At 44.0% G+C, this 15,332-nt stretch overlaps 1 protein-coding gene across 1 annotated transcript in view; it reads right to left on the reverse strand.

Annotated features, from left to right (window-relative positions):
* The window catches only part of dnah9l (dynein, axonemal, heavy polypeptide 9 like), a gene marked incomplete at both ends in the record, with an annotated part of 50,481 nt that overhangs the window by 34,767 nt on the left and 382 nt on the right, over positions 1-15,332 (reverse strand). Inside the window, 34 exons of the mRNA XM_080010752.1 lie at positions 38-194; positions 292-452; positions 782-913; positions 3,043-3,150; positions 3,240-3,365; positions 3,823-3,993; positions 4,081-4,299; positions 4,408-4,632; positions 4,728-4,850; positions 4,953-5,075; positions 5,191-5,349; positions 5,470-5,553; positions 5,805-5,963; positions 6,081-6,167; positions 6,436-6,552; positions 6,621-6,843; positions 7,039-7,208; positions 7,400-7,520; positions 7,602-7,657; positions 7,742-7,819; positions 7,935-8,270; positions 8,458-8,655; positions 9,007-9,198; positions 9,306-9,410; positions 9,663-9,858; positions 10,035-10,159; positions 10,736-10,873; positions 11,005-11,121; positions 11,334-11,501; positions 11,639-11,872; positions 11,995-12,206; positions 12,861-12,960; positions 13,434-13,629; positions 14,298-14,488. Of these exons, the coding sequence (XP_079866878.1) occupies positions 38-194; positions 292-452; positions 782-913; positions 3,043-3,150; positions 3,240-3,365; positions 3,823-3,993; positions 4,081-4,299; positions 4,408-4,632; positions 4,728-4,850; positions 4,953-5,075; positions 5,191-5,349; positions 5,470-5,553; positions 5,805-5,963; positions 6,081-6,167; positions 6,436-6,552; positions 6,621-6,843; positions 7,039-7,208; positions 7,400-7,520; positions 7,602-7,657; positions 7,742-7,819; positions 7,935-8,270; positions 8,458-8,655; positions 9,007-9,198; positions 9,306-9,410; positions 9,663-9,858; positions 10,035-10,159; positions 10,736-10,873; positions 11,005-11,121; positions 11,334-11,501; positions 11,639-11,872; positions 11,995-12,206; positions 12,861-12,960; positions 13,434-13,629; positions 14,298-14,488 (5,307 nt within the window). The remainder of the gene's footprint in view (positions 1-37; positions 195-291; positions 453-781; positions 914-3,042; positions 3,151-3,239; positions 3,366-3,822; positions 3,994-4,080; positions 4,300-4,407; positions 4,633-4,727; positions 4,851-4,952; positions 5,076-5,190; positions 5,350-5,469; positions 5,554-5,804; positions 5,964-6,080; positions 6,168-6,435; positions 6,553-6,620; positions 6,844-7,038; positions 7,209-7,399; positions 7,521-7,601; positions 7,658-7,741; positions 7,820-7,934; positions 8,271-8,457; positions 8,656-9,006; positions 9,199-9,305; positions 9,411-9,662; positions 9,859-10,034; positions 10,160-10,735; positions 10,874-11,004; positions 11,122-11,333; positions 11,502-11,638; positions 11,873-11,994; positions 12,207-12,860; positions 12,961-13,433; positions 13,630-14,297; positions 14,489-15,332) is intronic.

Genomic DNA, 15,332 nt, shown 5'->3' on the forward strand with positions numbered 1-15,332 from the left:
ATTTTGAATCGACTTGAATACTGGAAAAGTTCTCCACCTTGTAGTCCATCTGTTCCGAGCAATTGAACACATAGACCATGATGCCCAGGGAGCGACCCAGGTCCTTGGTGGTCTCCGTCTTCCCCGTGCCGGCCGGGCCAGAGGGGGCGCCACTCATTGTCAGGTGGAGGGACTGGGTCAGGGTTATATAGCACCTAGTAGACAAGGAAAACAGAATAATATTGCCATTGTACCAATAATACACCAATTACACCAACACAGTTAAGTACAGTATGCATTTGGGTGGTGTACCGGTCAGTGAGCGGGGTGATGACCAGCCGGTTGGTGTTCCCCAGGTATTCATAGCTGAACTGGAATTGGGCATCGCAGATATTGACGTAACAATGTCTGGTTTCGTCGTCCCAGCGGTGGCGCAGCTGGGACAGCCATGCAAACGCTTGTCCTTGAGTCACCTACGAGTCAAACCACTACGTTAACGTTATAATCCTTGAGATGATTTGGTGTAGAAAAAATCCTGCGGTTGTTACTTATTTTTTAGCTAGCACTTCGTATGAAAAAAAGCCCTTTGTTGTCATGTGTTATGCACGTGATCCGCCACAAGAATGCAAAGAACGGCCACGTTTGAGAAGCGAAAGGCAACTGAATTCTGGGAGAGTTCTATGCAAGATCTTATGGATCACCACTTTAAAGTTGGACAAATTATTTGATATGTTTGAGACATGGATAGGTCCAAAGAAAATACAAAAATAAACACCATATCGACCATATGAATACGTGCTACCTTTTGTGCGATGAGCTTAGCGACCACGTCTCGGGCGTGGACGTCGATGGTGCAGATGGTCATGACCTTCTGTCTGTCGCCGGGGCTGAGCTCCCCGAGCAGCATGTGGATCAGCGAGTTCAACTGGGTGATCTAAACAACAAGAACGACAACAATCAGGAGTTCAATTGAACCTATCAAATGTTGGAGTCCATTTTTTATAGCAGTCATAGTTTATTGTAGGTCTAAGGAACTTTTCACATGAGCTAGGCGAGTTGATCCTATCTGTAGCATTGCATTGAGCTTAACACTGTTAGCATGCAGAACTGCAGTGTCCCCCATTATACAGAATAACCAACAATAAAAAAAAGGTGACATTTTATATTTGGGTCCTTGTAATATGCATTAGTTAATATGTAATAAGGCCCTTTTAAGTCCTTATTACCATGGTTATTAACATTATCATGTGTTAATAAGACTATATAAGTGTATAATAGCATTAATAAGCAGTTAATTGTGCACTTTTTTACAATTAACTATGCTTTAATTTGTTAATAAGACTATAAAAGTGTTAATAATAGCATTTAAGCAGTGAACTATGCACTTATTAGCAATTTAAAGGGCAATAGACAACTTTTCAACATCCCCCCTTGTGTTTCCAAGTGGTATAATTGTTTGTGCTGGCACCTTGCCCCGCCCTGGCACATAGCATTGCGATCCCCACTCCACTGCGCAATCCCCTGACCGTTCCCATTCCCCTTTCCTCCAAACGAAACCAATAATAACAGTGTGTAATTTAGTGTGTTTTTATTGTAACAACACAAAAACGCGTAACCGTGCACAGGGACCCCCCCCCCCCCGCCCCCCAATGGCTGACGCCCTTTGTGCCATAAATTGATCCTTAATTTTTCCTGGGTGTTCGTACCCGGTGGCCGTCCAAATTACATAGTGAAATCGAGGCTTAAAGGGAACCAATCTAAATGCTGATGGTGTCATTATTCTATAGCGACATACACTGTGCAATCAACATTAACTTCAAAATCATAAGTAAAAGCAAAAAAGTTGTCTATTGCCCCTTTAACTATGCTTTTTGCAGCTACTTGAAATAGAATGAGAACAATGCCTTTTTAAGGTTAAGAATGGGCATACATGTGCTCAAGGTTCATAAAATATAAATAAGAAATTGCATATAAATACAATATTTTAGCGGTGAAGCACAAAAACACACTTAAGATCTTTTGAATTATTATTATTTTTTTAGTTTTGAAGAGAATGTTCTATAAAACATAGCCTCAAATAGGCCTTTGAAATAATAGTACAATTATTTGTACAGTTACAGTATCTTTCAACATTGAGGTGAATTGTACATTGTGAAATATATTCTGCCAACGTTATATTAAACATCACTAATCACACAGTACAGCCGGACCCTTCACGTCCGCGGAGTGGGGTCATCAACAAACGGCGACACCGGACCTCCCTTAATATGTGACTGAAATTCTCAGTATTTATTAAATTATCTTATTGTTTCTCTTGTGAGATGAACATTGTGACTCAAATGCCGATGTGTGTAAATATTTAATTCTATTTATATAGCATTTTCAATGATAAATATACTGCATAGTCTTTATTCTTGAAAATGACTATTACACAGTCATTTCACAGTCAAAAGCCTGTTTGAGGCGATGTTTTTAAAGAGGACGTTCTATGTGGCTGCCATTTATGTGGAAGTGATGACAACTGGAAAAACAATTTTTCAAAAGAGCTGTCTTAAAGTGTGTTTTAGTGCTTCACCGCTAAAATATTGTATTTCATGTAATCTTTTATTCACATTTTGTCAGTCTTAACCACATGTAGTGCTCATTCCAGGTAGGGAGCTCCAAAAAGCGTAGTTAACTGTTAATAAGGGCATAATAAAGGATTTATTAACCTTTATAAGAAATTATTCTCAAATTTGATCCAGTTGCTGCAAAAAGCATACTGTAGTTCGCTGTTTATAAGTGCATAGTCAACTGCTAACAAATGCTATTACTAACACTTATGTGTCTTATTAACACATAGTAAAAGTATAGTTAACTGTTAATAAGTGCATAGTTAACTGCTAATAAATAAACACTTAAATAGTCTTATTAACACATAATAATGTTAACAAGCATGTTAATAAAGACTTTTAAGGACCTTATTACCTATTAACTAAAGCTTCTTACAAGGACCTTAATATTAAGCGTTACCAAAAAACTACTGTGTGAACGATGTGAAATATACTAGAATCTCCTCAGTACCTGTTTTTTGTTGTAGTCTTTCAAGGCCGTCTCAAAGCCCTCCTCCACCCTCTCAAACACAATGCCCACATCTGTGGCCCACCACACCTGAGTCCCAGTAAGACCCACCTGTTGGTGTTGGGAGGAGAAAAATGGAATGGACAAATGGACACTGGCTCCGTGTAAACAGTTGTAACGTCTGTAGTCAATGGACAAACCTGCGCTGGGAAGTCAAAGAGCCATTGATCTCTTGGTTTGTCTTCGTAGGCTGCCACAGCCTCCTGGATCTCCTTTCGCATGGTGCCGCGCATGGTGCTCTCCAAGGAGCTCAGCCAACACTCCGCCTATGGACAATGAAGGACAATGAATGGTTAAAAGTCAGCCTGCCGAGGTACTGTTTGAAGACAGGAAGTTATACTTAATTTATCAAGCACCATCGCAAAGGAAATGTAGCATAAAGCGATGTGAAAGGTGCTGTCAGTGACGGCAGCCAAAATTTCTGGAAGTCGCAACAAAATGCAGTCTAATTTGATCTAATCTAGTCTTATCTAACCCAACAAGAAAGGAAATGGAGAAATTGTCCTTTCATACAGGTCTGTGCGTCCTTTCAGATGAACAGCGATAAACTTCACTTGAAAAGAGTCGTACAGAGAAGGTATGACTCATATCGCAACATTTAATGGAAAGAGCCTTGGAAAGAACCTAGCACTCAAAATACAAACAAACGCACAAATAAATGATTTTAAACCTCCATGACAAAGTGTTTTTGTATTTGAACCCAGAACTTTCTCTTTTTCATACCTGTCCTTCGCAGACACAAGGCTCAGAGAAGGGAACGTACTCCCCTTCTCGGCTGTACATGCCTATGGCAACCACCTCCCCGTCTCCCTCCCCGTCACCTCCATCACGCTCCGAGTCCTTGAAACGGAGGTCCGCGATGTTGTCGAAAAGCTTCAGCAGGTGCCTAGTTACCTGGGGTACACACACGATCTGAATTAAAGTTGAATCTCAAAAGTACAAAGTGGAGAGCACAATGACCCCCAGCCTCGTGGACTCCACCTGCTTGGGCTGCGTTCCCTTGGAGACAATCTCCAGCAGGTCGGTGGCAGAGACGAAGTAGAACCTGGGGAAGGTGAGCCTCTTGGTCTCCAGGTACTCGGCCAGGGCCTTCTCGCACACTGACAGCCTCTGCTGCAGGGCCTCCAGCTGCTCCAGGAAGCCCGGCTGGTTGGTGACCTCCACCACATTGCTGCTCTGCACCACCTTGCTCATCAGGCCCTGGAAAGAGGGGAGGAACCCAGGGAGAAGGTGATGAAGACATGGACAATCCCGTAGAGACCAATATCAAAAAGTGTGACATTCTTATACCATGTGTGTGGTTGCTACCTGGAAGTCAGCATCTATGCCCTCGAAGCGCTGGGCATCGTTGGCCAGCTGGCAGCGGATGTCGTGGCTATTTGTGAAAATGCTGTTCAGGTGGGCCCAGGTCCTCTGGACAGCCATCCAGGTGGAGATGACCAGGTCAGCCACCATCAGCTTCCTCTGCCAGCCACTCACTTCGGCCTGGAAGTACTCCACGTACTTACTCATTAAGATGTTCTGCAGCTGCACCTAAAACCAGAGCCACGGGAAGTAGAGGTTAAGTTATGCGAGCGCCCTAAACGCAAATAAACTCGACATGACTTGAGTTGACGAAACACCCTCACCTGGTTGTCCTCCAGTGTTTCAATGAGGTTCTCATCGGCTTTGAGTAGAGGGCTTCCTGTGCTAGGGTGAGTTTCATATGACAGATCCATCACGCTCCACGTCTGGGTGATCTCCGCCAACACCTGACAGACAGTACTGAGGTTTTTAATCCAAAACCTGAGAAATATAAGCATATACGTGGAGGAATTCACCTGGAGGTGATTCGAAGCAACTCTAAAACGTACCTTCTCAATGCCCATTTCCTTCACCGCCTTGTCAACAATGTTTTTGACCTCATCTTCCACGCGGTGGAGCTGCAGTTCCAGAAGGTCCCCCAGGGTGGTGCCCTCGCCCATCACAAACCTCACCTGAGATGAGAAAGGGCAAAGGGAAGAACTGTGTGAGGTTGTGTGATCAGGTTTCCACATTAGGATATCCAGTGACACAACCCTAGTGACAAGGCAGAGCAGAATATCCCAGTACCCCCGTGGTGTTCATGAGCTGCTGCCAGTGTCGCTCCCTGACGGCTGAGTTTTGCAGCTCGTTGACGGCTCTCAGGGAGGTCAGCATGTTCCTCACCGTCGACTCCAGGCCCATGTAGACGTCCCACACCCGCACCTCCTTATCCAACGTCTTCATCTCCTTTAGCACACAACATAACACAACACAACACAAAAAGCAGTAAGCAATAGTGGTACTTTCTTTAATTTTATAGCTGTAACCTGATGTTTCTGATGCATTCGAGCCATGTTTAAGATGTACCTTCGCAAACCGTCTCAGCTCCATGTCCATCAGTTCCACGTTGATCTCTTTCCATGGCGTCTTAGTCCAATCCTCTATACTAGTCTGCCGTGGAAAAAGAGTGGATGAGAACATAATGACCTCAATACATTTTTCTCTGAATGGAAACCAATGCACAGGAATAACCTGAAGGTCAACACAACTGCAGCTAGTAGAGATTCATTACTTTGCTTAGAGGATGGTCAACCTTCTGACTATGCAGACCTGTCTTCTTGTATGAGCCTCAACGTTTGTGATATTAATAGCTTGAGCCTCAATATTTCCATATGTATGTAGATGTTTGTTATGAGATGTACCTGAACAAAGATGACCATGTCCCAGACCGCTTTGACCAGGATGATGTCAGAGCGACACTGGCATAACTGCTTGTAGTCGGGGAAGCTGACCTCAAAGAGATCAGCTGTATCTTGAAGCTTCTGCATTTCGGCTTCCATAACAGCTACAGACCGGTTGGACTAGAGACAGAGAATGCAGATCTTTTCTAATGGTATTCTACATTTTAAAACAATGACAAACAGTCCCAACACTAAATTATATTGTAAATAATGTAAACTACAGTGCTCATATCTCACCTTATCAATCTTTTTATATGGATCATCCACACTGATCTTAAATATAATCTCAGTACGGAAGTGTTCTCGGAACTCATACTGCTTAACCTATATGGAGAAAACAGTGTAATTCAGATGCATAATATGAAAATTCATGTAGAAAATCTACAACTGAAACTACAGATCTGCAGGTGAAGGTGTCGCTGGTGGTGGGAGATGGAAAGGGAGATGGCTTGGGAGGTCGGCTATATAGTCATACATAATGCAGGGAAGAAAATGAGAAAGTTTACAATCTGACTCTGCTGCCATTTTGACATCTGATACCCCTGACAATCCGATCCTCACCCCTTGCACATACCAGTGCATGAACTCTCACCTCGAAGCGGATGCATTTCCTGCGAATGACTGCGACTTCGTTGGACTGCAGAGGTGCCACTTCGTGTTTGACAGTGAAGGCAATCTTCTTCAGACTCTTCCACCTTTCAGGCAACTCCTGTGAAGGCGTTATATTATTGGAAGGGGTGGTGGGAGTTTTCAGAGTGTTTTTGTGCCTGTACACACCTCCAGCTGGGTGTAGACTGTTTCAGGGAGTTGCTGTCCATAGCTCTTGAGGAGCTCAGCAGTGGACTTGAGAGGTTTGAAGTGCTGTTCATCGCTGATCTGTCGGTCTCGTATGGCCATGAGGTGACCCATAATGTCCACCAGGCCTGCATAGTCCCCATTGGACACCTTGTTGGACAGACCACTGGCTGTCTCATGGACAAAAGTGGACAGATCCCTCACACTGATGGACAGAAAAATAACAGGGTTGAAAGAGAGAAAGAAGTAAATTCTAACAGTTTAACAATGACAAAAAAGGCCCTTGAAACTCTTGAAACTCTTGAACTACAAGATTGAAGGATGAAACCTACTATAATCCCACTACTGCAGACCCTTCAGTATCTGGAAAACCTTCACCATGTGTGTGTTTTGGCCAAACCTGTCATTTACGTGGTTGAGCAAGTGCTCCTTGAACATCCAGCTCCACCTCTTGATGACATTCATCAGGGTGTGTTTGAAGGGCCGTATGTCCAGTTGCAGCCAGCAGCAGAACACTCTCCTGTCCTCCATCTTGCTCACCCGCACATAGAGAGACTCAAACAGGTTAATCTGAAAAAGAATGGAACCCAGTGAATTCGCAGGCTAGTGACCCTGTGGTCACATGTTAAAAATGCAGGTGAGTTGACTCTTTCCATACTCATTGAACTGTTGGAAATGTGTTAAAGAAAAGAAAACAGGAAACCTTATCCGCCAGGAGAACACACGTAAATCTGTGACATGTTCTATTTTACGAGAGGAACCTGCTCTTTGAAATTTTCCAGAGTCGGGGGGTTCTTCTTCAGTTCATAGTCGGCGTACAACTCAGCTTCTTCTGCGCTCAGGACGTGGCCATAAAGCAAAAACTGTCTCATGAATTCCGACCTGAAAAACAAAATGATCACTTAGATTTTTGAAGTACAACACCAAAGGCCGACAAGAAGGGTGATGTCACAAGATTCTGACCTGTCATCGGTCCACAGGTAGCGGTAGCTGGAAAATGACCCCTGGTACACCCTGACCTGGAAAAGTAGAATCATCTTTTACATTGTCTGCAGATTGAATCAGTCTTTCTCTCGGTGGGAGAAACAGCTGCACCACCCTACCTTAGCTAAGGCTGTGCAGGCCCTAGTTCGGATGGCGTGACAAAGCTCAGACAAGTCTGGCATCTCATCGATGTCAGACTAGATAAAAAGGGGGAAAGCAAGAAGCTCTTCATAGTTAAGCAAAAGGTTGGCTGTGGAGGCAGGCTAATATCTGTGTATACATTTAAAAAGTAATTCACTGTAGATCACCTACTTTATAGTTTTCCTTTTGTTTATGATTGGCCACTCTGGGTATAAAGGAGGCCATCCTGGTAATATTTGCCACCATTTTGTCGATGATATCATAAAAGTTGCCTTTTTGGCTGAGGTCCAGTGAAGGGGCAAAGGTCATCTCGTTGGCATTAAGGACCAGCTGGACCTCAAAAAGCGGCATAATGTGCTGGGCTGCGTCCGTGTTGTCCATGAAGTACTGCAAGGAGCAGCGGACTGCGCTGGAGAAGCCTGCCAGCACTATGCGGTCGACATAGTCCGTATAGGCCTGCCATGCCGCACCGCCTGGGTCTGACACTGCCAACAGAGACTGGTTCTCCTGAACAGGGAGAAGTTTGGATCATTGAAACAATGACTGAGTGAACGACTGAGTGAAAAACAATGCTAGTTTCAATGTACATTTACTTATGTCTAGCTGTTTGTCTCTGCAGTCTCATATTTTGAGCATCCGCAGAAATTCCATTTGACTGTATAATAGTTTGAGCCTCTGTCTGTGGACTTTGCACCTGCAGTAGCTTGTGTATTTGTTCTCCGGTTTTGGTGGTGAGTGTGTACTGCCTGGCGATGCTCTCCTCCATGTCGGCGAGGATGAGTAGGGTGGAGCCCTTCTTCCTGGTGATACAAGCCTGGTGGCTGAACTTGCCCATCAGAGCCTGAATGGCATCCACATGGGACTTGCTTTTGTGGACACGGCTGGACACGCCCTAAGGATGGAGATGAAAAGAGGGAATATTTAATGCAGTGGGTGCAACAATGGTTATTTATACGCCTGTTATGGGTGTACAGAGTTGGCTGCTGATACCCTGGGTAACTTTTTCTGATCGGCAATACAATGAGAAATATTGATGCTTATGAGTCATTGCCCAAGATTGGTAATAATAACTAGTTGTCTATTGTTTTGCTGTTAAATTTTGACTGCAATGTTGTTGGTGGTGTAACAGCCCTTGTTATGGTACTTCATGAGAGGTGTGTGAGAGTCCAGGAGAAAATGTTTACAAAATGAAATCTCAAAGGGTTTCTACTCGACCTTTAACATGTGTAAGAATGCACCTTACCTTGACCAGATCTCGTGTGGTCTGGATGTAATCCCACAGGTCATCCTGCACCCAGGTCAGCTCCTGCAGGGCAGGGTTCAGCTGCTGTCTGGTCCTGTTCATCTCCTCCTCGACCAATCCCAGCTCCACAGCCAGGATGGTGCTCTGGAGCCGGTTGTACCATTGGGTCACCATGGTCAATGTCTGGGAGTACTATGGGACACAATCCAAATATTAATACTCATCATACAAGCTGATTTATTTTATAATGCTATCAAAACAATGTCAAAATAAACAAAATTGAGGACCAAGTAACCCACCATGTGGAGTGTCTCTCGTTTAGAGTAAAGGTGGAGAGCTGCCTTGGGGATGTTGTGGTTCTTTAACATGCTTAGATACTTAACCTCCCTCAGGACTGAGGTTAACTGGGAGAGAGAGGGAGAGGGAGAGAGAGGGAGAGGGAGGGGGAGAGAGAGGAAGAGGGAGAGAGAGAGAGAGAGAGAGAGAGAGAGAGAGAGAGAGAGAGAGAGAGATGTACTGCCATTTCACAAGAAACTCACACAGAACAGTACTGAAAGTATCTCTTTATAAGCACTAACATGACAAATTCCTTCACATCTACAGAGTTTGTTTTCTATTAGCGATCCCTATGGGTTGAAAACTCATTTTCTGCTTACAGCAGGGCTGAAGTTGACCTGGAACAGACCCGTGTCGGCGTCCAGGGTGAGCAGCGGTTCCTGGAGATGGGTGTGACAGACCTCTTCCAGCCCTTGGTTCCACTCCGAGAGGAGCTCCTCATCATGCTGGTCCAACTCCTCAAGGAGACGCTCGCACTTCTGGAACACTTCCTCTGCCTCAGACGATAGTAAAGGCCTTTAGAGAAGAAAAAAAGGGGACGGAAGTTAAGTGGCGGATAGGGAGTGAGAAATTACTCTTTTTTTAATCGAATCATGTTGATTGTCTCTTCTCCTTTAATGGAGCATTACATACATTATATCAGACTCTGCTTTTGACAGTATGTTACTGTATATGTGTGTGTGTGTGCGTACATGTGCGTCAGCTGGCTGAAGTTGCTCCGGTTGGAGAGGATGCAACCTCGAAGCTCCTGGGAGCGCTTGAGGCTTCCAGACACCGCAGGCATGTTCTTACCCAGGACAGCGCAGTCTGATCGCAACTGAAACGCAGAGATTTGACAGTCTCCATTTAAAGTTAAGCTATTCACGGTACTTTTATTAGCAGAGTTATGATGTGTGTCATCACAATAGGCACATTTGAACGATTGCACACTATTTACAGATGCTAATCCATGTTTCTATTTCATGTACAGTATCAAATATGTCATGTAAGAAATTTAGGGTTAGGGTTTAGGGTTGGGGTTAGGGTTAGGGTTAGGGTTAACAGGACTGATTCCTACACAATGATGTCTACAAACTGCTGTTTTTCTGAACTTTCCTTAGTTGCTCACAATTCTGTTCAGTATAAATGTTTGGCTCCACCAGAGATTCACAGTAGCTCCTTGCAACAAGATTCAAGATTCAAGAGGCTTATGTTCATCAACTTGAAATGTGACCCCTTTTGACAATAGCTAGTGACTGCCATGTCGCTGAACATCCAGTGTGTTTAAACATAGACGTGTATCCCTTTTTGGCTGTAATTTCGTTTAGAAACGATTAATTTCAAACTGTCTTCAGATATTCACAGTTCTATCATATTCCATCGCTCTCTGCACCCCCGTTCTTCCATTTCTCACCCTTTCTCTGTGTTCATCAAGCATAAGCTGACAGTGGTCTATTTCCTGGTTGAACATGTCTAACAGCACGTTGTAGTTAGGAGAGAAGAGCTGGTGGATTCTGGGCCTCTCCAGGAGGCTGCCAAAAATCTGTAACAGCTGAATAGGACAAAGCAAGAATTATTTCATTACTGTAGAGGTGACAGGAAAGCACATTGATTGGATAGCAGTGATTAGTTAGAAATTGTTAAACACATCTTTAATAGCAGGCAAGGACATCCCGGACCTACCTTTAAAGTGGATTCTAGACCCTTGGAGTGCTGGAAAGCCAGATTGAGAACAGTCCCCAGCCTCTGGTCAAAGTCTTTGTTCTGGTCCATGAAACGCCTGTAGTCAATGAGAAATTTCTGGAAACGGAATTAAATGAGGTATGGCTGGTTTTGTATATGTATATATTTTATATGTCTGTCAATTTCTGTGGCTATGGTTAGAGCTAAGGCTATGAATGTCTATGGATGTGGCTATGTAATATAATGTATATGGCTACATCTATATCATTATCAATGTCTGTCCTTGTCTATGTCCAAGATATTTACAACAGTGGCACTCTATTTCGTACATTGTTAGTGTAATCCAGGGGGTCATATTTGCTCTCTCTAAGGGCTCGCCAGCGGTCATTGAACTCCTCGTTCATATTGAAGACCATCTCACTGAGGATCTTCCCTCTGGAACCTCCCAGCTCCACCTTTTCAAGCTTCAGGAAGTCCAGTGCAGAGGCAAACAGTTCCTATGGATCAGAGGTTAAAGACCATGTCGCCCAGGAGGTAAGGATAGTAGGCTAGAAATCCAAATTAGATAGAAGAACATTATTTTACACATAACAATCAGTGACAAACAAACAGCATTGTTACTGCAGCACCACACCTCAATCTTGAGCAGCCTGTCCATGACATGGTCTGTGCGTTGAAACACCAGCGAGGCAGGGAAATCCCAGGGCCTGATGGTCTGCCCATGGTGGTAGTACTTGGGGATCGCCTGGCGGTGTGTGTGGAACAGATGCTTGAAGGTGTGCAGCACAGAGATAGTGATGTGGACCCTCTCCACTCCCTCCTCCAACTCCATTTTAAATAGCTCTTCTGGGATCAGGTAGGCGAAGGCCTGCACATAAGCCCATGTACACGTACATACATATCAATATGGGATTTTGATGTACATCAACAACCTGGAAATTTCCCTCTGGTGATCCCGACAACACATTCTTCCAAATCGTTTAGCAGTACCTTCTCAATGAGAAGGTTGCAGAACTCCTGCAGCAGCACCACCATGCGCTGTGGGGCACAGTAATACTGGGAGTGGCTCCAGATGAGGCAGAGGGTGTGGAAGAGTGGAGGCAGCAGGGACTCGATCTGTGGGAAACTCCTCTCTTCTAAGCTGCTAATCAGCCTCCTAAGGGGCCGCAGGTGCAGGTCTACATCCTCTGCTTCCAGCACCGCTGGGAGCCCGGAAAACACACAGGAAAGAACATAACTGATGGATGACAGCATAGGTCTGGGATTGTGCACTACTATAGCAGTGGGAGTATTGCCAGACTTATGTAGCAGTACTTTTTTGTAGTGCAGATTACAGGGGGTACAGTTGGAAATTTTAGTGGTATGGGAAATAAGACTATTTTTGTGGTTTGAGTGAAAGTAAAGTTCTGCCATTTTGTACAGATATATACTTTTTCTTCTTTGTCCACGTTGGCCCGAAAAAATCGCTAGACATGCACAACATTGACACACACAGGGGAAGACACTGTGGGATATGGAAGAATATATGAAAATCAGTTACACAGTAAGGATCTTATAAAATTATTTAATGAGGAGGGCCACTGGGAACAGGTAGATCTTTAAGGAAACATAGAAGCTCTCTCTTTATTATAAAGGGGAAATAGGTAGGCATTAGATGAGGTGCTATAATTACCCTTGTGCATTCTGCAAGTATGGAACAGTAATTATAAAGCTGCTGACAGTGATATCAATTCTGCCTCTCAGGAAGAAGCTGAAGCTAATAGTTTCTGAGAAAGTTGAGAGGATAAGAAAAGTATAGGCCAGGGATGTATAGGCGAGGGAAATTAGTATGTGTAGAAGTAGTTTTGACATTCTACCCTGGTGAACTTGGAGACAGATGTCATAAAAAGACGAGTAGTAGCTGCTCTTGATTCTCCTCAGGATGTCCATGATCTGCTCCACCTTGGTGCTCTGGATCTGAAAACATGGAGTGCAAGCCATAATCTCACACACCGGACGAAATAACTTACTGGGTCTAAATTACTATGTAATTATTGTTATGAGTGTGTTTACCAACTTACGCTTAGCATGCTTTCTAATTGAGCTCTATGAGAAAACCCAATTTCTTGATCATTCAAAAACGAAAATCCATTATAAAGGCTCTAATATCATAACACTATGTTATATGCAGATCTTCAAACATTTTGAGACTTTTACATAGAATTTGCATTGAATTAATTAACAGTCTTGAGCCATGCAAGCCCCATGCACACATGGAGCTTGGTATGCATCAACACACACAATTTTTCATTCTTCATCACAACAACAACCTTGAACCTTGCATACCGTAAATGGCATCTAGGAAGGTTATATACATATATACATGATTTTGTCCATACAAACTTTATCCCGAACCAATCATTACAGACATAACTCCATCCCTGTCCTACTTGTGACTGGATGCCAAGCAGGTTCTCCTTCTGAGTGGCCCAGAACTGAAGCTCCGCCGTGGGGCCAGGATGGTCTCCACGGCTCAAGGCTCCGCTGGAGTCCTTCTTCAGAATGGTCCATATCTGTTCAGACCACTGAATCACCAGGGTTTCTATGGAGTACAGTAAACCACGGTCCAGGGGCCACCCACCAGGACTGAAGGAGGGGGGAAAGACATCCACATTTTGGGGATCATGCAGGAAAGAGAAATGGTTGGTTGTCAAGAATGATTCTGACTATCATTGCTAGAGGTCCCAGCTTCATCTCTTAGACACTATAAACAGTGTTAAGACCCTGAGATCTGTCTATTGGGGAAGGGGGGCATAGTAGTTAACCTTTCTGACAAATCATTGCCTTAATCATTGAAACACCCTGTCCAGGCTACTGTCCAAGGACTTCTGTGTGGGTCTTACAAGGTCTGCAGATTAGCTTGAGACCCTTATGCTTCAGTTGATCTGGAGTGCCATCAATAGGTACAAGACAGACTTATTGACAGAAAGTCCCAGTGTCCCATCATTGGATGAGGTAACCCATAGGTTGGGTCTCTTAGGGGACTGATCCAGAATATGTTTCCCAGAAACGAGAAGGATCACTTAGCCTGTCAACTAAAGCACATTTGGAGTTTTACTGTTTCAAAACTGTCGGCTATGTGGTGATATTAACACTGCTTGCACAAGGGTAAATTATCGTTGCATTCTGTAGTCCCAGTGGGTTGTATTCCCCAGGTTCAGTCAAAGGCTCCTCTCATCCCCAATCCAGTTAAGGGCGTCATGAATGGATTCAGGAGTTTAGCATTGAGTAGAATTTCATTTTGGGTTGCTGACCTGAGCACAGTGTCCTGAGGCCTCACCCTCTCCACGCTCAGTGGCAGAGGCAGCAGTGTCCGTCCCTCTGCTCGACCTTTCAGCATGACCACCCGGCTCCTCAGACTCTCTAGGTGTCTCTGGATGTCCTCAGACACAACGCATGGCCAGTCCTCGTGATTCAGACCGTTGGAGAGAACACACAACAGCACCTGGCCATGCAGACAACACATACACAACACAGTGAATTTAACGCATTTGAAAACTGACGAAGCAGTCAGAAAGGGGAAAATGTGAGGACCGGCTCAGTAAAAAGGTTAAAAAATCTGTCCTCACAATACAGCAATAGAAACACACACACACACACACACACACACACACACACACACACACACACACAAAATCACATACACACACACACACACACAAAATCACACACACACGCACACGCACACACACACAATCACACACACACACACACACACACACACACACACACACACACACACACATACACACACACACACACACACACTTCGAAAATTTGAACACAAAGATTTACAGCTTTTTAACTTGCTGTTTACTTTCTTTCTGGATGTACTCAGGACCTAATATCTTCCAACCTTCATTTAATGGAGGTGATGACGTGATGAGTTTTTAGTAGGAAAATAAGGGTGAGAAATTACCTGTGTACCAGTGTTGGAAGCTACATGTTCAATGATTTATACTTTGACTATTTAATTTCATAACTATACAGTATATTATAAATCCTGAAAATAGGAAGGTTCAAACACTCGTGTGCAGGAAATCTGCTGCTTTTCTGTTTGTATCTTTTTTTTTTTTTATACAGCACCTGTGGCCCAATCACACACACACACACACACACACACACACACACACACACACACACACACACACACACACACACACACACACACACACACACACACACACACACACACACACACACACACACACACACACACACACAGACAGACATGCACACACACTCATAAAGGCACTGTCATTCTCACACATCTTGAAACCTAACCCCTT

The sequence above is a fragment of the Zeus faber genome (genome assembly GCF_960531495.2).
Source record: "Zeus faber genome assembly, chromosome: 12".
NCBI classification, from domain to species: domain Eukaryota; kingdom Metazoa; phylum Chordata; class Actinopteri; order Zeiformes; family Zeidae; genus Zeus; species Zeus faber.